At 41.4% G+C, this 20,535-nt stretch overlaps 1 protein-coding gene across 7 annotated transcripts in view; it reads right to left on the bottom strand.

Annotated features, from left to right (window-relative positions):
• unkl (unk like zinc finger) overlaps positions 1-20,535 on the bottom strand; it is a 77,046-nt gene that overhangs the window by 8,103 nt on the left and 48,408 nt on the right. For 4 of the 7 annotated variants that reach the window (XM_078417762.1, XM_078417761.1, XM_078417763.1 and 1 more), the window contains 5 exons: positions 18,371-18,536; positions 10,099-10,191; positions 9,311-9,523; positions 5,571-5,773; positions 414-671 (listed from right to left, as the gene is read on the bottom strand). In XM_078417762.1, the coding sequence (XP_078273888.1) occupies positions 414-671; positions 5,571-5,773; positions 9,311-9,523; positions 10,099-10,191; positions 18,371-18,536 (933 nt within the window). Of the gene's footprint in view, positions 1-413; positions 672-5,570; positions 5,774-9,310; positions 9,524-10,098; positions 10,192-11,678; positions 11,811-13,716; positions 13,860-18,370; positions 18,537-20,535 lie in introns of those variants that run through there. The other 3 variants (XM_078417765.1, XM_078417766.1, XM_078417767.1) reach the window with 3 other exon arrangements.

Genomic DNA, 20,535 nt, shown 5'->3' with positions numbered 1-20,535 from the left:
ACTGTGGTGCAGTCCTTAAGACAGCATTCATTGGTTATTTCTTCACTGCCAAGGTTGCATTATTTGTCCAAGTGCTATTCAATCCAGGACAAAATGTCACATATGCATACACACGTGCAAAACAAACACACATTTCCAACAATTGTATAGCAAGATGGAGTGGGGATTCTATGTGTTCTCTTCTGTCCCAGCAGTGATATGTTGACTAGAAATCAGCTAATTAATCCCAGATGAAACTGATGGTTTCCTGCTACGTAAAGAATCAGTCATACTTTGGATCCCGAATTCTTAGTTTGGTAAATAATGTAACGTACTTTCAAAGTGTAGAATGGATGAGTGCAGTAGTTTTTTTTTTTAGGTGTATATACTTTACGCCTTTATTTTCTACATGCTAAATAAAAGTTCCAACTCACCCCATCTACAAGGTCCAAATCAGCACGTAATTGGCTTTGTATAGAATGAAGCTTTGGTAAAGGAAGCTTGTCTATGTCCCCATAATTTCTAAGAAGGGGAAAGTTTGGTGAATGACATAAAGCATCGAAATCCTCTTGAAGCTTTTTTAGCTGTTTATCCACTTCTTCCTTCTGTTGTATTACCACTTGCCGGTCGGTATCAGCCACCTTCGCCCTTTCTTTGGCTTCCAGAGCTTCCTTTTGCCATGCATCACATGCCTGATTAGAGAAACAATGTCATAAAACAAACTGAGGAAGAAAAACACAACTCTAATGAACTTAAATTTATCCTCAAAAGTAAACTGGTGACCTAACGCAACTGTGTTTTTGAGAAATGCTGCATCCACAGCTCAACACTAATTCATGATCTTACCATTCAATCTGGGATTGAAGAAGCAACACTGCACTAATGGAACTATTGGCTGAAGCAAAGCACTAACAACGCAAAGATCTCAGTGAGAATCTTGCAAAAACACTAATGTAAAGTCAATCTCTGGTGTGTTGGCATCAATGAGAATGGTTGTTCAGTTATTGTCATTTAACTGTTCAGTTATAGCTACTTTTAGTTAAGGGTTCAGTGAGTTAAGGGTTCAGTGAGTTAAGGGTTCAGTGAGTTAAAGGTACAGTGCTTTTTAGTAAAGGTACAGTTTAAAGGATTAAGAGGGATTTGATTTAATTTGGGGGTAAGACATGTCAGGTGAAATCGGCCCCGTGGAATGCTCATCCTGCAACATGTGGGAGATCAGGGATATTGTTGGTGTCCCTGATGACTACATGTGCAGGAAGTGTGTCCAGGTGCAGCTCCTGGCAAACCGCATTGAACGGTTGGAGCTGCGGTTGGACTCATTCTGGAGCATCCACGATGCTGAGAAGGTCGTGGATAGCACGTATAGTGAGTTGGCCACACCACAGGTAAAAGATAAGCGGACAGAAAGGAAACGGGTGGCCACTAGCCAGCGTAGCAGTAGGCAGGTAGTGCAGGAGTCCCCTGCGGTCATCTCCCTCCTAAGCAGATATGCCATTTTGGATACTGTTGGGGGAGATGGCTCATCAGGGGAAGGCAGCAGCAGCCAAGTTCATGGCACCGTGGGTGGCTCTGCGGCAAAAGAGGGGAGGAAAAAGAGTGGAAGGGCTATAGTGATAGGGGATTCAATTGTAAGGGGAATAGATAGGCGTTTCTGCGGCCGCAAACGAGACTCCAGGATGGTATGTTGCCTCCCTGGTGCAAGGGTCAGGGATATCTCTGAGCGGCTGCAGGACATTCTGGAGGGGGAGGGTGAGCAGCCAGTTGTCGTGGTGCACATTGGCACCAACGATTTAGGTAAAAAACGGGATGAGGTCCTACAAGGTGAATTTAGAGAGCTAGGAGAAAAACTTAAAAGTAGGACCTCAAAGGTAATAATCTCTGGATTACTACCAGTGCCACGTGCTAGTCAGAGTAGGAATAGGAGGATATTTCAGATGAATACGTGGCTTGAAAAATGGTGCAAGGGGGAGGGATTCAAATTTTTAGGACATTGGAACCAGTTCTGGGAGAGGTGGGACCAGTACAAACAGGACGGTCTGCACCTGAGCTGGAATGGAACCAATGTCCTAGGGGGAGTGTTTGCTAGTGCTGTCGGGGAGGATTTAAACTAATGTGGCAGGGGGATGGGAGCAGGAGCAGAGAGACAGAGGGGTGTAAAATGAGGGTAGAAGCAACAGGTAGCAAGGTGAAAAGTAAAAGTGGCAGGCAGACAAATCCAGGGCAAAAATCAAAAAGGGCCACTTTTCAACATAATTGTATAAGGGGTAAGAGAGTTGTAAAAACAAGCCTGAAGGCTTTGTGTCTCAATGCAAGGAGTATACGTAATAAGGTGGATGAATTAAATGTGGAGATAGTTATTAATGATTATGATATAGTTGGGATTACGGAGACATGGCTCCAGGGTGACCAAGGCTGGGAGCTCAACATCCAGGGATATTCTATATTCTGGCGGAATAGACAGAAAGGAAAAGGAGGTGGGGTAGCGTTACTGGTTAGAGAGGAGATTAAAGCAGTGGAAAGGAAGGACATTAGCTTGGAGGAAGTGGAATCGATATGGGTAGAGCTACGAAACACTAAGGGGCAGAAAACGCTAGTGGGAGTTGTGTACAGGCCACCTAACAGCAGTAGTGAGGTTGGGGATGGCATCAAGCAGGAAATTAGAAATGCGTGCACTAAAGGTGCAGCAGTTATAATGGGTGACTTCAATCTACATATAGATTGGGTGAACCAAACTGGCAGGGGTGCTGAGGAAGAGGATTTCTTGGAATGTTTGAGAGATGGTTTTCTAAAAAAACATGTCGAGGAACCAACGAGAGAACAGGCCATTCTAGACTGGGTATTGAGTAATGAGGAAAGGTTAGTTAGCAGTCTTGTTGTGCGAGGCCCCTTGGGCAAGAGTGATCATAATATGGTAGAGTTCTTCATTAGGATGGAGAGTGACAAAGTCGATACAGAAACAAGTGTTCTGAACTTAAAGAAAGGTAACTTTGAGGGTATGAGGCGTGAATTGTCCAAGATAGACTGGCGATTGATGCTGAAAGGGTTGACGGTGGACATGCAATGGAAGGCATTTAAAGGTCGCATGGATGAAGTACAACAAGTGTTCATCCCAGTTTGGCAAAAGAACAAACCAGGAAAGGTAGTGCATCTGTGGCTAACAAGGGAAATCAAGGATAGTATTAAAACAAAAGATGAAGCATACAGATTAGCCAGAAAAAGTAGCATACCAGGGGACTGGGAGAAATTCAGAGTCCAGCAGAGGAGGACAAAGGGCTTAATTAGGAAAGGGAAAATAGATTATGAGGGAAAACTGGCAAGGAACATAAAAACTGACTGCAAAAGCTTTTATAGATATGTCAAGAGAAAAAGATTAGTTAAGACAAATGTAGGTCCCTTGCAGTTGGAAACAGGTGAATTGATCATAGGGAACAAGGAGATGGCAGACCAATTGAACAAATACTTTGGTTCTGTCTTCACTAAGGAAGGCATAAACCGTCTGCCGGAAATAGCGGGGGACCGGGGGTCTAATGAGATGGAGGAACTGAGGGAAATCCAGGTTAGTCGGGAAGTGGTGTTAGGTAAATTAAATGGATTAAAGGCAGATAAATCCCCAGGGCCAGATAGGCTGCACCCCAGAGTGCTTAAGGAAGTAGCCTCAGAAATAGTGGATGCATTAGTGATAATTTTTCAAAACTCTTTAGATTCTGGAGTAGTTCCTGAGGACTGGAGGGTAGCTAATGTAACCCCACTTTTTAAAAAGGGAGGGAGAGAGAAAACGGGGAATTATAGACCAGTTAGCCTAACATCGGTAGTGGGGAAAATGCTAGAGTCAGTTATTAAAGATGTGATAGCGTCACATTTGGAAAGTGGTGAAATCATCGGACAAAGTCAGCATGGATTTACCAAAGGCAAATCATGTCTGACGAAGGGAATTTTTCGAGGATGTAACTAGTAGAGTGGATAAGGGAGAACCAGTCGATGTGTTATATCTGGACTTTCAGAAGGCCTTCGACAAGGTCCCACATAGGAGATTGGTGTACAAACTTAAGGCACACGGTATTGAGGGTTCAGTGTTGAGGTGGATAGAAAATTGGTTGGCGGACAGGAAGCAAAGAGTAGGAATAAACGGGTCCTTTTCGGAATGGCAGGCAGTGACTAGTGGGGTACCGCAAGGCTCAGTGCTGGGACCCCAGTTATTTACAGTGTATATTAATGATTTGGACGAGGGAATTGAATGCAACATCTCTAAGTTTGCGGATGACACGAAGCTGGGTGGCAGTGTTAGCTGCGAGGAGGATGCTAGGAGGCTGCAGAGTGACTTGGATTGATTAGGCGAGTGGGCAAATGCATGGCAGATGCAATATAATGTGGATAAATGTGAGGTTATCCACTTTGGCGGCAAGAACAGGAAAGCAGAGTATTACCTGAATGGTGACCGATTGGGAGAAGGGGAGATGCAACGTGACCTGGGTGTCATGGTGCACCAGTCATTGAAAGCAAGCATGCAGGTGCAGCAGGCAGTGAAGAAAGCGAATGGTATGTTGGCATTCATAGCAAGAGGATTTGAGTTTAGGAGCAGCGGGGTTCTGCTGCAGTTGTACAGGGCCTTGGTGAGACCGCACCTGGAGTATTGTGTGCAGTTTTGGTCTCCTAACCTGAGGAAAGACGTTCTTGCCTTAGAGGGAGTACAGAGAAGGTTCACCAGATTGATCCCTGGGATGGCGGGACTTCCATATGAGGAAAGACTGGATAGACTGGGCTTGTACTCGCTGGAATTTAGAAGACTGAGGGGGGATCTTATAGAAACATATAAAATTCTTAAGGGGTTGGAGAGGCTAGATGCGGGAAGATTGTTCCCGATGTTGGGGGAGTCCAGAACCAGGGGTCACAGCTTAAGGATAAGGGGGAAGTCTTTTAGGACCGAGATGAGAAAACATTTCTTCACACAGAGTGGTGAGTCTGTGGAATTCTCTGCCACAGAAGGTAGTTGAGGCCAGTTCATTGGCTATATTTAAGAGGGAGTTAGATGTGGCCCTTTTTGCTAAAGGGATCAGGGGATATGGAGAGAAGGCAGGTACAGGCTACTGAGCTGGATGATCAGCCATGATCATATTGAATGGCGGTGCAGGCTCGAAGGGCCTACTCCTGCACCTATTTTCTATGTTTCTATGTTTCTAGCCATTTGGCTACATGGTTTGTTACAAAGGATAGCACATTTTAGTTTATTACATGTAATTGGAATCACGTAATAACAACAGCACACATCTAAGATACACATGATCACAACTTAACAGATAAGCTAGAATGAGAAGACATTATGACTCACATAAAGCCCATGCAAGCCTCTCTTAAGTATGAGCCATCCCACCACAGGCAACATTTCTACATTCTCTTACCAACATTCAGGCAAATCAAACACATCCATTAGTAAATGTGGAATCGCGTGACTTATGCTTCTCCAATTCCTTTGCAGCACATGATTCCCATTTCCTAGTCATTTGTAGCATATATCCATTATCTGGTTGGAAGGAGAGTTCTAAAGAACTTGTCCCAAAGATTTGGAAATGCATGTCTACCCCCTTCACACCCACCTGCTTCACTTGCTGCCAAGAGTCTTCCCACTGTTTGATCTTCCGTTTTGCCTCCTCAAGTTCTCTCCGCACTCTGGCGAGCTCACTGTTGCTAGAGCCAGCAGTGGTGGTTGTGGCACTACTACTGAATACAGGGGATGGACTGGGAGAGAAATTACCACTAACAAAATGATCCCAGATGCTTCCAGAAACACCATTCAAACCTAATGGAAGGAAAACAGATTTCAAATGCACAATTCAATGGGGGAAGAGGGGCAATAAGATGACATGCAGGTTCTGATACTGGTGCCCCATCATCCACAAAACCTGGCTCTGAAGGAAAATCAGCATGGCAGTAACAGCTTCCTGCATTCATTCTCTACATTGCTATTGATATTCTTTCGGTTAATTTCCCTAATTTCTTTGTATTCAAGGCATAATGCCGTTTTGTCCTACTGAAGTCACAATCCAGTGCAATGCCCTCCGCACACTCTCGCCCAGTACTGCCCTCTCAAGCTCCTTAATCCAGTTCTGTGCTCTATTTCTCCCTTCATCCAATTCCATGACTCAAGTATCAACATTAGCCAAATTTGAGAGAGTGTTTCCACCATTAGACTAAGTCGGCAGGAGAACAGGTACCAGTATGCAGAAGGAAGAGTGAGGAACAAGTGACATAAGGGAGTGGAAGTGGCAGTTGGAATGACAGTAGGAAGTAGGAGTGTCTTGGGTTCGAGCAAATGAAGTGAGTCTACTGAGAAGACAATCGAGGGTTTAGAAAGTGTATAATGCACAAAGTGCGGTCAACACGGTTGGTGAGCTACAGGCACAAATAGAGATGCGAGAAATGTGGTGCAACAACAATAATTGACACAGGGCTTGGAAAAAAAAAGTAGAATGGGACATTTTAGAATTCTGGATACAGATGTGCAGAAAAGCAAGCAAGGTGATACCACTGAAAAATAATTATAGTTGACACAATAACGCTGAAAGGAGAGAGGGGTCACCCTTGAGCGAGTCAACGATGAGTTAAGGAAGAGGACGCAATGAAGCTTTTGAGGATATTCTGTAAATGGCAAATCGTGAGAGGAAGCTAAAGAAAATCTCCGGAACAGATTGATGTGCATGTAAAGATATTACACTTCAATTGCCAAGACAGAGTAAAGGAGGAGTTACTAAGATTTGTTCAAGAGAACCTTCTTGATCAGTAGGTTTTTGACCTAATATAGAAGAATGCCTTGGTGGATCTATTTCCACAGAATTAATGGTTAGCCAGGTGGACGTGTGACTATAAACAATATCAAAGATTTAGATTTTTTCTTACCCCCTCTCAATCTAAATCATAACTTAAAAGGAGGAGGGCTAACCAATGGAACAAGGGGAAAATCTGACCGTTCATGTGTCAGATAAAACTGGACTGGGAAAGAAAATCATTAAAGATGCTTACATTCCCACAAAAGTCAAAGCTAGGGAAGCCAAAGGCAGAGCTCCCTGGATGACAAAAGAGGCAGAAAATAGAGAATAAAACAAAAAAGGTGTATGATACATATCATTTGAAGAATTTAAGTGAGAACTGGGCAGAACACGGCAACTTGAAAGAGGTAAAAAGGGAAGTAAGATGGACAATTGTAAATCACAGGAAAATAATGCCAGTTAACATAAAAGTCAGTAAATCTTAAGCAGATGAAGGGCATATAGGCCAGGACAACTTATGCAATGACACAGAGGCAAAGCAGAAATGATTGAAGATATATCAGTGCCGGAACAATGAGAGGGTTTCAAGGCAGAGAGTCAAAGGTTTCAGAGCAAGCTGTTCTCACAAAGAAAATGGGTGGGACTTCTAAATCTGGTGTCCCTGGATGAATGTGCACATAGAATATGTAGGAAGGAACTGCAGATGCTAGTTTAAACCGAAGATAGACAAAAAGCTATAGTAAGTCAGCGGGTCAAGCAGCATCTCTGGAGAAAAGGAATAGGTGGCGTTCAGGCCAAGACACTTCTTCGGTCTGAGAGTCAGATATATCTCTTGTTTCCCTTCCCCACCCCCCCTCCCCCGAGTCTCTATCGCTCGTTTCCCTTTCCCCTGACTCTCAGTCTAAAAGGTCTCAACCCGAAACGTCACGTATTCCTTTTCTCCCGAGATGCTGCCTGACCTGCTGAGTTACTCCAGCTTTTTGTGCGCATAGAATAGATGGATTAGCAGCAGGAGCAAGGCAATTGGCCCCTTAAGCCTGCTCTGCCAATCAATAAGATCACAGTTGATCTGATAGCAATCTCAAATATGTAATTCTGCCAACACCTAGTAACTTTATTCCCTCTTGTTTGTCAAGAATCTATAAATCTCTGCCTGAAAAGTATTTGAACACTGCTTCTACCATTTGAGGGAGAGTTCCAAAACTTAAAACCTCAGAAAAAAAAATTGTGCTTCATCTGACTTGCATGTGCAAATAGCGACCTCTAGTTCTACATTCTCTTGTTAGAGGAAACATCCTCTCCACATCCACCTCATCAAGTTCCCTCATGATGGTGTATCTTTCTGTAATTTACAAATCCTCCAAGTTACAGAGATGTGCCAGGTGAAGAGTGACAAGTGAAATTTAAGAGAAATGTGAAGTGACTTATTTTGGCAGAAAGACATGAGAGATAATATAGACTAAAAGCACAGATTTAAGGAGTGCAGGAATCCCAATCCTTGAAGGTGGTAGGACACATTCAGGGAGGGATTGAAGTATATCAGATCCTGGAATGAAACATTTAAAAAAATGCTGGAAACACACAGCAGGTCAGACAGCATTAGTGGAAAGAGAAACTGTTCATGTTGTCGGTCAGGAGACTTCTTCAAGACTTAAATTCACCTTTTCTTTCCTCGAATGCTGCCCAAACAGATAAGTATTTCCTGATTTTATGTCAGATTGCCAGTTTTTATTATAATTTTCACATAGGATCCTAGAATTCATATAGAGGCATGCAGCAGGAAAGTATATCGGATCTTCATAAAATACCAGTATCCGATATAATTATTGTCACCACACTTTAGGAAGAACGCACAGGCCTAAAATGATACGGAAGAAATGTAGGAATGGTCCCACAAATGAGATTTCAGTTGTAAGATTAGACTGAAGAAAATGGGATCCTACTTGAAGCAAAGTTTAAAAGGAATTTTGACAAAGATGAACAGAAGCATGATAAACGTAGAAAGGGGCGAATGGGGAGAAGCTGTAACAATCAGCAGATGTTTGGAGAAGCAGGTGACATCAATTCAAAGTGACACCAAGGAGTTTTCCTTTAATATACACTAGAGTATGGTTATGATTTGGAGCTCACCACTTGTAAGGATGGTGGTAACTAAGTCAATCAGGGTTTTCAAAGAAACCTTTATAGGGATCTGAGGTACAATATTTTTTCAGATCTATGAGAAAAGAACAGGGCAGAAGGACTGAATAGATTATTCTGTGAGAACATTAGGACATAATGGGAAAATTGCCACCACCACTGCAGGAACAATTCTGTGATTTTATAGACCATGATAACGTATATGCTGACACTATAAGGACCCAAGAGCTAAATGCATGCTGATTTACACAGGATGTCATGGTTTGGTCCTTAAAAACTGTTCAGTACATTACACAAGGAAGCATTATTTGATAATGAATAACAAGTATTACTGAAAAAAATGCAAGAACTATTCTAAATATATTGGTAGATTTAAAACCATTGAAGTCAAAATGCATAAAAGAGATGTGGGAAATGTTACAATAACTTACCCAAGGAACTGTGCGAGGAAGCTGAAGTGCCCAGGAGAGCATGCTCAGATTTTGATTGCTGCTGTTGCTGTGGAGCCATGCTGGATGAAAGGAAAGATTGGGAAAGGGAACCAAGTGGAGAGGCAGATAAGGATGAAGAAGAATGCAAAGAAGAAGAACGAGCAAGAGATCCTGGAATATTTACAGGAGCCGAACTGCCCAATAGTCTCTGACCTGTGAAAGCAAAATAAATGTATTGGGGAAAAAAACATTTCAACGATGTCAGGGAGATACAATTCATTATAAAAGTTAATGCTTCCAACGAGCATTGTTATTTGATCTACGGCATAAGCCGCTCAGTGTTCAGTTAAGAATTGGAGCGCATGAGCACAACTACTTTGCCACTTTAACGGCTAATTAGGGATAGCCGGCATGGCTTTGTACATGACAGGTCTCAGTAACTTGATTGCGTTTTTTGAGATGATGAAAAAAAAATGATGCAGGTAGGTCAGTGGATGTTGTATACATGGATTTTAGTAAGGCTTTTGGTAAGGTCGCTCGCGGTTAGCTGATCCAGAAGATTAAGATGTACTGGATTCATAATGACTTGGCTGCATGGATTCAGAACTGTCTTAGTCATGGAAGACAAGGGTTTGTGATATATTGTGAAGTATTCTGGTTGGAGTCTGCGACCAGTGGAATTCTGCAAGGATCTGTACTGGGACCTCTGCTGTTTGTGATATATATAAATGACCTGGATGTAAATGTAGATGTGTTGGTGAGGGATGAAATTACTTTCCAGTGATTACCTTTTATTCCTATGTCACTAGTATCTTGATCTTCTAATTCTTTATCAAGAGATGCAACATTTACGTCACCAAAATGAAGATCTAAAGCAGAACCTAAGGTAGGAAAAGAAATTTGGTTAAATGAGTCAAATTGGAAAAGGACAGAGACAAGATAAATATGGAAATGTTGGAGCTCACATTCTATAGTTCCCCCCTCCACCTGCTTATAGAACTTGCCAAACCCTCTGCGAGTCTGTGGGAGGATAGCACCTGGCACTCTCCACTGATTTTATTGTATACCAGGCTCTGTTGTCAGGACATTGATCGGGAAATGAGAAACTTCAAATATTAGATGAAACCTCAAAATGAAAGTAATGTTTAGAGAACGTGAATGATAAAGAGCCAAGGCAAACAGGTCAGAAGATCCTTATGACAACATTACCATCGCAAGTCACAAATTACTGCCGATACTAATTTGCATGGTGGTTATAGCTAAGAGCACAATTTGGGAGGTCAGTTAGTAACATTAAATGCCAAAAATAACATTTATAATTTACATACTACAGTTGATGTTTACGTATTGTAAACAGAAACATACCAGAAAATTCTCAAGAGATGAGAAAGGAGATGTCGTAAATAAAATTGAAACAGAATAGGCTCTTGCAATCATTTAATTCTGGTATCGCGAGACATATTGACCAGAAAATTCCACTCAGAGTCTGTACAGACTTCATATTGGATGGTAGGGACTAGTGGAACTGAGTCTCTCTGAACAAAAGTGACTCAGTGTCTGGTTAGTAGCTATTGACTATTATCTGCAACAATGGAGGGTGGGAAAATGTAGCCAATAGCTCAGAGGGGGCGGGAGGGGGGAAAGATCACGGAAGGAGTCACAATGCAGAGCACTAGCAAACCGCTACCTTACTGCTCCAGTGGCCCAGGTTCAATGATCTGCTGCTGTGTGTGTGGGATTTGCATGTTTTCCATGTGATTGCACAAGTTTCCCAAGATCGCAAAGACGTACGGGCTGGTAGGTTAATTAACCAAGGTATATTATCCCTACTACATAGCTGAGTGGCAAAGTTTGCGGGCGGGGAGGAGTGTTGATGAAAATATGGGAAGAATAATAGTGTAAATGGGTGCTTGGTCTGTACAGACTCAAATGGGCCAAATGCCCGTTTCCAGGCAATACGACTCTACCACTGTGTCACACTACCTAGCAAAAATAAATACAAGTTTTCTTTCAAAGCAAATCTCACAGATTTTCATATATTGTTGCAAAAATTGCTCATTCTGCCCCTCTTAAGAAGGTATCATTGCCACGATACAATTCTGTTAATAGTCTGGGATTTTGTCCTTATTGACAAGTGACCTTGATGAATTGGTCAAATGTCCTCATCAAATAACCACCTACATCCTTTTAGAATAGGAAGTGATATAAATAGAGAAGGGACCAACTTCATGAGCCTACAATCTTTCTAGTTGAGACAAACAAATTCAGAATAGGACGGGAAACAAAACCAGCAACTTCATTTATTTTTAAACTTCATTTTTGAAATCTGGATGTTGCTGGCAGAATTTATTTCCCCAATCATAATTACCTTCTAAAGGAGTGGTGAATTCCTTCTGAACTGAATGGTTTGTTGGTGAAGAGTTCATGTAAGAGTCAGTCAAGTAGAGTGGGTCTGGTTGGATATTTGGGTTCGATGGGTGAGAATGGAAGATCTCTTCCCCTGAAGGACATCAGTGAGGCAGATAGTTTTTAAAAAAATGACAATTCAGTATCTTACATGGTGATCATGAACTAAAGGTAGGTTTTCTTTTCCCTGCACAAATTCCAGATTATTGAATGAATTTAAATTCCACAGCTGCCACGTTGAGCATTGAATGCTCCTCTCAGAACTGTCAGGCCTGCCAATTTAATTGCTAAACAGTGAAGTTGTCTCCATATTTCTATCCATTTTCAATACCGTTCCAAACCCAAGATCAGAGTTGATTGGAGGCGGGGTAAATAGGGCTGCAAGGAGGTTTAGATGATGGAGGGAAAGAAACATTGATTGCGCCACAATAAAGGTAAAACCATTTAAGGACTTTCAGAATCAAAGGTTAAATGAATCCTTAATTGCCCACTGTATTTCTACTGGTACCAACAAAAAAAAAAAAGGTTACTGGTTAACACACAACAAAAGCTTTTCACTGTACCTCTGTATGCGTGACAATGCGGCACGGTAGCGCAGCGGTAGAGTTGCTGCTTTACAGCGAATGCAGCGCCGGAGACTCAGGTTCGATCCTGACTACGGGTGCTGTACTGTAAGGAGTTTGTACGTTCTCCCCGTGACCTGTGTGGGTTTTCTCCGAGATCTTCGATTCCTCCCACACTCCAAAGACGTACAGGTATGTAGGTAAATTGGCTGGGTAAATGTAAAAATTGTCCCTAGTGTGTAGGATAGTGTTAATGTGCGGGGATCGCTGGGCGGCGCGGACTTGGTGGGCCGAAAAGGCCTGTTTCCGCGCTGTATATATATGATATGATATGATGAATAAACTAAACCAAAAAACCTTTCCACAGTATCAAATCAAAGATTTTTGGTCTATTCTACACCAGTGATAGAAATTAAAGTCACGGTAACAGTTATCAAAGAACACAGCTGATAATCACCGTTCCCATACCAGGTTTTTAAATAACCAGCCATTGCACCCGGTCAATTAGTGCATTTTAAATAAATGAATGGGTATAAACAGGGTCCCAATGATTATCTGTGCCATTTATAATGAAAAAATATCATGAGCACGAACAATGTTACAGAAAGGACTGAATGAGGATCAATTCTATGTTATATTACAGTAAAATATCCAGACAAAAAAAAATGTTCTCAAGTACTTTCGAGCAAACTGGGGTTGCTGAATATCAAATGTAATTCATTATTTCTAGGCATTGTCCCGAGGCATCACTGGTGTACATTTGCAAACATGATGCCAACCCTCGTATTACCTCACCTACACCAGGTTTATTTATTTAGATGTTTCAACAGTGAGTGCTGCAAGCCTGCTGCATACTGCATATTTTATCCCGTCTCACTCTACACACACCATGTACAGTCCCCCTGTAACTGTGACTTACGCCTGGCCTTCCCCTTCAAACCACAAAGGCCTAATGTATCAGCGCAAACAGCACTGGCATATTAGCTAACTCAGTCACTCACTCATCAGCACAAAATTTTTGATGTAAAAATAAAATATCAAGATTTAATATGAAACTTTACATATGGAAGATCCTTCACATTACTAAATAATGTTTGACCAAAAAACAATACTTTCCTATATTTAATCTTTAAATATGTGGCTTGTTTGCTGAGTTCTAAACCTAATCTATATGTTACAGAACAGGTTACATTCTTTCCTCAATCAACTATCTATGCTCTTATCTATTTAAGCACTGTTCTTGACACTTGCTAACAAGCCAAGACATTCAGACAGAATTATCCTTATCCTCATTGTGAATTTTCTTAAAATATCCATAAACCTCAAGAGAAAATCTTATCCAGCAACATAATACATTATAATGGAATGTGACTGCAACAGACCTTGGCAGTGGACACTGCGGGAACTTATGAATTCTTACAGTAAATATGCCCTCACCTCGGCGGACGGAGTAAGCTGTTCAGGACTCGCGCTGGCCTTCTGACTGCTGAGTCACTCTGCACCAGCTTCTGCTCCACACCCATTTCCAGTCAGACACACCACTCCCTCCCTCTTCACAAACTGACTAATCAAAGCAATTTGCATCACGTGCTCTCTGCAACCTAACAGCATTAAAAGCAACCCGACACCTCCGAGGACTGCATTAGCGACAACTTCATTTAACACTCCAATTGCCAAGCATGGTTGCAACTGCAACATCGATTGAGCAGCTTATGAATTAAAAAGGTTCAATGCTTTAGTATAGACAAGTAAATCCTAATGTACACTAATTCAACTAATAAATACAACTAGTTCATTAGAACAGTTGACTAGGCAGACCATGTGTTTAGTCACAACGTATGGGGACTGGTAGGTTAAAAAGTGACCATATCTACAGTAAAGTAATTGTAAGAAAATAACTGCAGATGCTGGTACAAATCGAAGGTATTTATTCACAAAATGCTGGAGTAACTCAGCAGGTCAGGCAGCATCTCAGGAGACAAGGAATGGGTGACGTTTCGGGTCGAGACCCTTCTTCAGACTGATGTTGGCTGCTTGAGGAACTTTGCCTCAAGATCAATGAGCAGGACACTGATGAATACTACAACATATCAGTTACCTGGACACTGTATTTCAAGGGGCAGTCACCAGCTATTAGATTAACTATCTTTAAGTTGGTGAATTGTCAGGGACAAGACTTTGTGTGCAGAAAAGGCAGGGAGAGGATTCCAGGAGTCAAGGTTCTTGTTCCCCATCATGACCAGGTTATGACTGCAAAGAAAATGTGCAAGTGTCCGTAATACCAAGGCACAGGGAGCCATTCAAATGGGGGAATGAAAAGAGAAATGCAGCAGTCACAGGAGATAACAAAGGGGAATATACACTGTTTTCTGCAGCAAAGACAAAATTCTTCCTCATTATGTAAAATGAAATCTAAAATAAGTATTTTCCAGGATAGGCTCTCCAATTACTGTTGTAAAATACAACCCCTGATGCATATAGATTAAAATCTCCCATGATATATGCAATTCTCATCAAACATGCCCTTTTCTCTGACCTATTGGGAATCGCAAGACCACTCCTGCCTGTGTTTTCCGTCCCCACATGATTTCAACCCAAACCAATTCCACACCACTACCCATTGCCATTGTATCACAACTGAGCACGATTTTAGTACCTTCCCTGATTAACAATGTCGCTCCCCCTCCTTTTGATATCTTTTGATATCGCGCACAACATGGAATATTGAGCATCCAGTCCTGATTATCCTGCGACTATGTTTCTGTAATTGCCATTACATCATACTCATATCTGGTTATGGTTTTCAACTCATTTATCTTGTTCCAGATGCTACATGCATTCAAATAAAGAATATTAAGCTTTGATTTTGTTTTAGTTATTTCCGACTCGGGATTTGCTATTTTGCATTTTTTTACACTGTTTGCACATTTTCGTTTAGATCTTCTGCCCTGGCCTGTCACATTATGACTGTCACTTTGTCTCTCACTATAGTTCAGAAATACCAATTACAAGAGATAAAGTCTTGGAGAAACGCAGGGGAATAAAGGACAACAAATTACCAGGACCTGATGCACTGCACACTAGTTTTAAACCAAGTGGATACACAGATAGTGAACCCACTAGTTGAAAATTTTCATTAATCCCTAAACTCCAGGGGGGGGGGGGGGGGGGGGGGGGGGGGGGGGGGAAGCAGAGGGTGACAAGAGGATTTGAAGCTAATCTCACTCCTTTGTTCAAGAAGGAAAAAAGGCTAAAGGTCAGTTAATTATTGGAAAGGTGCAAGAGTCAATAATCAAAAAACAAAATAATTAATCAGTTGGGAAAGCTGAATATAATTATATAATGTTAGTAGACACAAAATGCTGGAGCAACTCAGCTGGTCAGGCAGCATCTAGGGAGAGAAGGAATGGGTGACGTTTCGGGCGAGACCCTTTGTCAAACTGACACATATATAGTGTTAGTGGCAGGTCAGGTAGGAAGGGCCTATTGGTTGCTCCAGCTTTCCTATGTTCTTGTATTCGCTTCTTTAAGAATTAAAGATACAAACGTAAGTGGATCTTCCTACCAAATAAATTCAAGATAACTATTTCATAGAACTGTGGAATTTTTGTGTAAAGAAATGTGGCCATTCATCCCAGCAGTTCTGCCTGCTGTCTCTAAGAGTTGACCAGGCAATTAACTGTTTAACACTTAAACAAACGCCAGGTGTGTGATGGGCAGGGTCAGGATTGAACTAAAGAATTACAACTGAGTCGAGTGCCTGAATACCAGTGAAAGGTGACCGGAAGAATAAAAAAGGACTGAACCAGACCATCTAGTTTGCACTCCCGGCAATACCAAAGAACAAAATAGGCAGTGAAACCTAATACATTGGAAGGCACCAAACTCGATATGGTGATTTTATTTCCCAAAATAAAAAATTCCAATGTCTATTTTTAGATGTGTTAAAAGGTCTGTAGAAAGTGGAAATGTACCAATACTTATTTTGAAGCTAAACAAAGTTTACTAGTGTGATAAGTCAGCCTGGCCTTGGCCAACATTCCATTGAAGGAAATACAGAAGGAAGTCAAAGATTTTCAGGAAAATGTAATTGTTTGAATAAATTGGCTGTTTAATTCCACATACCTACCCTACTCTTGTAGCCATTCTACCTAGGCCGGTAATGCTGAGGGAGTTAGCATTTTAATTTCACGGGTGAGTAGTTGCACTATTACTGAAGACAACCTTTGGCTGGCACTTAAATGGCAAGCAAGTTGCACCACTTGACAGCCCGTCCCTATATACAGGGACAGACTGCGGCATTAACTGAAGAGTTGCAACGTAACTGATATTGACTAATTAGCAACATTCCCCACTATCTTGTTATCTTAAAATTACAACAGGGGTTAGATGAACTGGGGAAGTAGGCCAAGAAATGGCAGATGGAATTTTCCTTGGACGTGCAAGATGTTGCATTTTTACTAAGTTATGGCTCAGTTCCTTCTGTCCTAATAAGCTTCTCTATCAAAAACCAAATTATTTTCACATGACAATCAGATACTATTCCTCATTACCTCCTTAGTTCATTTCTCTGCATTATGCGCAAGACTGGCATTTTTTTCCAATTCCTATTCAAACAGGTCCAAGTGCCATTGGTGGGCATTATATTTTCCAATCAGTAAGTTTTTAATTCACATAACTCCTCCCAGAAACCAAGATGGAATTATTAGTGTCCCACCTGAAACATCATCTATCCATTTCCTTCCACGAATGCTGCCTGACCTTCTGAGTTCCTCCAGCACTTTGTGTTTTTTTAAGCTCAATATAATTACATTTCCTTCAGGCTTCCTCTCTACAGGGGCTCCCTCAATGAAAGCTCCAACTCGCATTGAGACGTAGTTCCAGGAGGGTCCCTTAGAAACCAAAGCAGTCATCTCTGTGTGAAGCCAAAGGAGATGGGCAAGGTCCTTAATGAGTATTTCTCCATTGATTTTACAATGGAGAAAGATGTGAAGACTGGGGAACATGGGTCAGTTAATGTTACAGTCGAGGAGGTGCTCTTCATCTTAAGGCGCATGAAGGTGGATAAATCTCCAAGGCCTGATCAGATATATCATGGATACTATAAAGCTCGAGAAGAAATTGCAGGTGCCCTGGCTAAGATATACAAAACATCATTAGGTACGGGTTAGGTGCCAAGAGATTGGAGGATGGCCGCATCTATTTCAGAAGGGCTGCAAGAAAAGCCTGGGAACTGTAGACCAGTGAGCCTAGCATCTGTGGTAGGCAAGTTACTGTAGCGTATTCTAAGAGATAAAATATATATAGATTTGTATAAACAGGGGCTGATTAGCGATAGACAGCAGTTTTGTACGTGGGAGATGGTTTCTCATGAATCTGGTTGAGATTTTTGAAGAAATAACTATAAAGGTTGATGTGGGGAAAGCCATAGACGTCATCTATATGGACTTCAGCAAGCCATTTGATAAGTTTTGCATGGTAGGCTGCTCTGGAAGGTTAGAGTACTGAGTATAGAAGTTGGGAAGTTACGTTAGATGTGTACAAGACATTGGCGAAGCTACATTTGGAGTATTGTGTTCAGTTTTGGTCACCGTGCTATAGGAAGGATGTTGTTAAGCTGGACAGGGTGCAGTGAAGATTTACAGTAGAGGGCACACCTAGAACTAAGAGTCATCTACTTTAGATAGCGACAAAGAACTTTTCTCAAGAGTTTGGAATTTTCTACCCCAGAATTAGTGGTGTAGTCATTGAATATATTCAAAGCAGAGATTGGCATACATTTAAAGTACAAAGAAGTCAAGTATGGAGAGAGTGTGGATAAATGTTGTTAAAGCCAACAAAAGATCACCCATAATCATGGCCAATGGCAAAACAGGCAGGAAAGGGTTCACTGGCCTACTCCTGCTTTTTATGTTCCAGCAGAGTTTGCTGTACATGGCGAGAAAGTTACTGAAGTTCAGTCAATACTATATCAATATCCGACAATTCAGTACAATTAGATGAAAAATCATTCTCTAACAGATTTTGACTACCACAAATCATTTTCAGAGTTCTGTAAAAACAACATCTGTTTGTTATAATTAGCACTTACCAATTACTGATTCTACTGTATTGCTAGCAGGGTAAAATGGGACTGCTTTGGCATTCATTGTTGATAAAGTAGAGGGAGATGAAGTATCAGATCCAATACTAGATGCCAAACTAGATGTTATACTGCTTGCTAGTGGATTTACCACTGAAAATACATTTAAAAGATTCTGCAAGGAACACACATTTGATTAGAACATATTTAACAAATGTTTTTTTACCAAACAGCATTTATTAAGCACCATTGAAAATAAAGCATAATGTTAAACAAATAAAATCCATTACATTCAGTTTCTTGAAACAGTTCAGGAACTAATTCAGGAATGGTTGGATTGGCTGGGCTCTTTTCCTCTGGGGATTAGAAGAGCAACAAGAGACTTCATTGAAGCAATATGGAATGCAAGGGAAAAATCAAAATCTGCTAACAATTCGCTTTTCCAACTAGCAAACAGGAAAACTGCTCTGACAAAGATTCCTCAACCCGAAACATTAACTGTTTCTCTTCCTGCAGATGTGGTCTGACTGCTGAGTGTTTCCAGCATTTTCTGATTTTATTTGAGATCCCAAAGGATCTTGAAAAAGTAAAGGTGCAGAGGGTGTCTGTGGTAGAATATAGAACTCGGGTCACTGTTTAAAAATAAGGAACCATTCATTTAACACATAGAAGAGGCAACTTTGTCTTTCCTTTCTAGACGGTTGAGTGCTTTGGGGAATCTTCTTGAAAAGAGCAGTGGAAGGGTTTTTTAATATTTTTAAGGCAGGTGTAGATAAATTCTTGATAAATGATGTTTTAAAAGATTACCAGAAGTAGACAGGACTACAGAATTGAGGTTAAAATCAGATTAGCCATGACAAGAGGAGTTGAGTATGGGAGCAAAGAGGTCCCAGTGAGACCACACCTGGAGTACGGTGTGCAGTTTTGGTCCCCAAATTTGAGGAAGGACATTCTTGCTATTGAGGGAGTGCAGCCAGCATAGGTTCACAAGGTTAATTCCCGGAATGGCGGGACTGTCGTTTGTTGAAAAACTGGAGCGACTGGACTTGTATACACTGGAATTTAGAAGGATGCGAGGGGATCTTATTGAAACATATAAGATTATTAAGGGATTGGACACGCTAGAGGCAGGAAACATGTTCCCAATGTTGGGTGAGTCCAGAACCAGGGGCCATAGTTTAAGAATAAGGGGTGGGCCATTTAGAATGGAGATGAGGAAAAACTTTTTCACTCAGAGAATTGTAAATCTGTGGAACTCTCTGCCTCAGAAGGCAGTGGAGGCCAATTCTCTGGATGCTTTCAAGAGAGATTTAGATAGAGCTCTTAACAATAGAGAGAGGGCAGGAACGGGGTACTGATTGTGGATGATCAGCCATGATCACATTGAATGGCGGTGCTGGCTCAAAGGCCCGAATGACCTACTCCTGCACCTATTGTCTGTCAATTGTCTATTGATATTAAATTGTGATTGGCTCAAGGAATTCAAACTTAATTCTAATCCATGTGGTTGTATGGAATATGGACAGGCCAAGTGAATAGATATATAGAGAGATTGGTTCACCCCGCGGGGTTGGCAGGTTGGTCATACGAGTACAGATTAAGCAGTCTGAATCATGTCCAGAAAAATGAGAAATAATATCAGAAACACATATGTTGTTTTGTACACGGATCACTAGGGTATATGCTGAGGTGTTGTTTCCCAATCTGGGGTGCCTAAAAGTCTGTTAAGGCTGATGTTAATAGTTTTTTGGATATCAAGGGAACCTAGGGGTATCAGAATAATGAAGAAAAGATTTGCAGAGGTGACAAAAGTCTGCCAATCTTTTGAATGCTTGAGCAAAATTTAAAAAAATGCCAGATCCCTCCGTTATACAGGGAGAGTTCATAAAACACTTGGTGGCATCCTTGCAGAATTAAAACCTCAGGCAGCATGGTGAAAATTCATAAACTACATTGGAATAAAAATTTCAAAGGAAAAAAATCGACAGCTGGGCGATGTTAAAAACAATTCACCAACTCACTAACTACCTACTGCAACTGCTCATTTTGGAAGATAGACAAGATCAGGGCTGGCTGAGACAGTGCTCATAAGATTGACTACTTGAGGGTTGCCAGTTATCGGGACTGTGGGGATGAAAAGGTGGCAGCGGATAGTTAGAATTTTTGCAGCTCTT

Source organism: Rhinoraja longicauda, chromosome 21 (assembly GCF_053455715.1).
Source record: "Rhinoraja longicauda isolate Sanriku21f chromosome 21, sRhiLon1.1, whole genome shotgun sequence".
Lineage (NCBI taxonomy): Eukaryota > Metazoa > Chordata > Chondrichthyes > Rajiformes > Arhynchobatidae > Rhinoraja > Rhinoraja longicauda.
The sequence above is the reverse complement of the archived record's forward strand: the minus strand, read 5'-3'. Positions and strand labels throughout refer to the sequence as shown.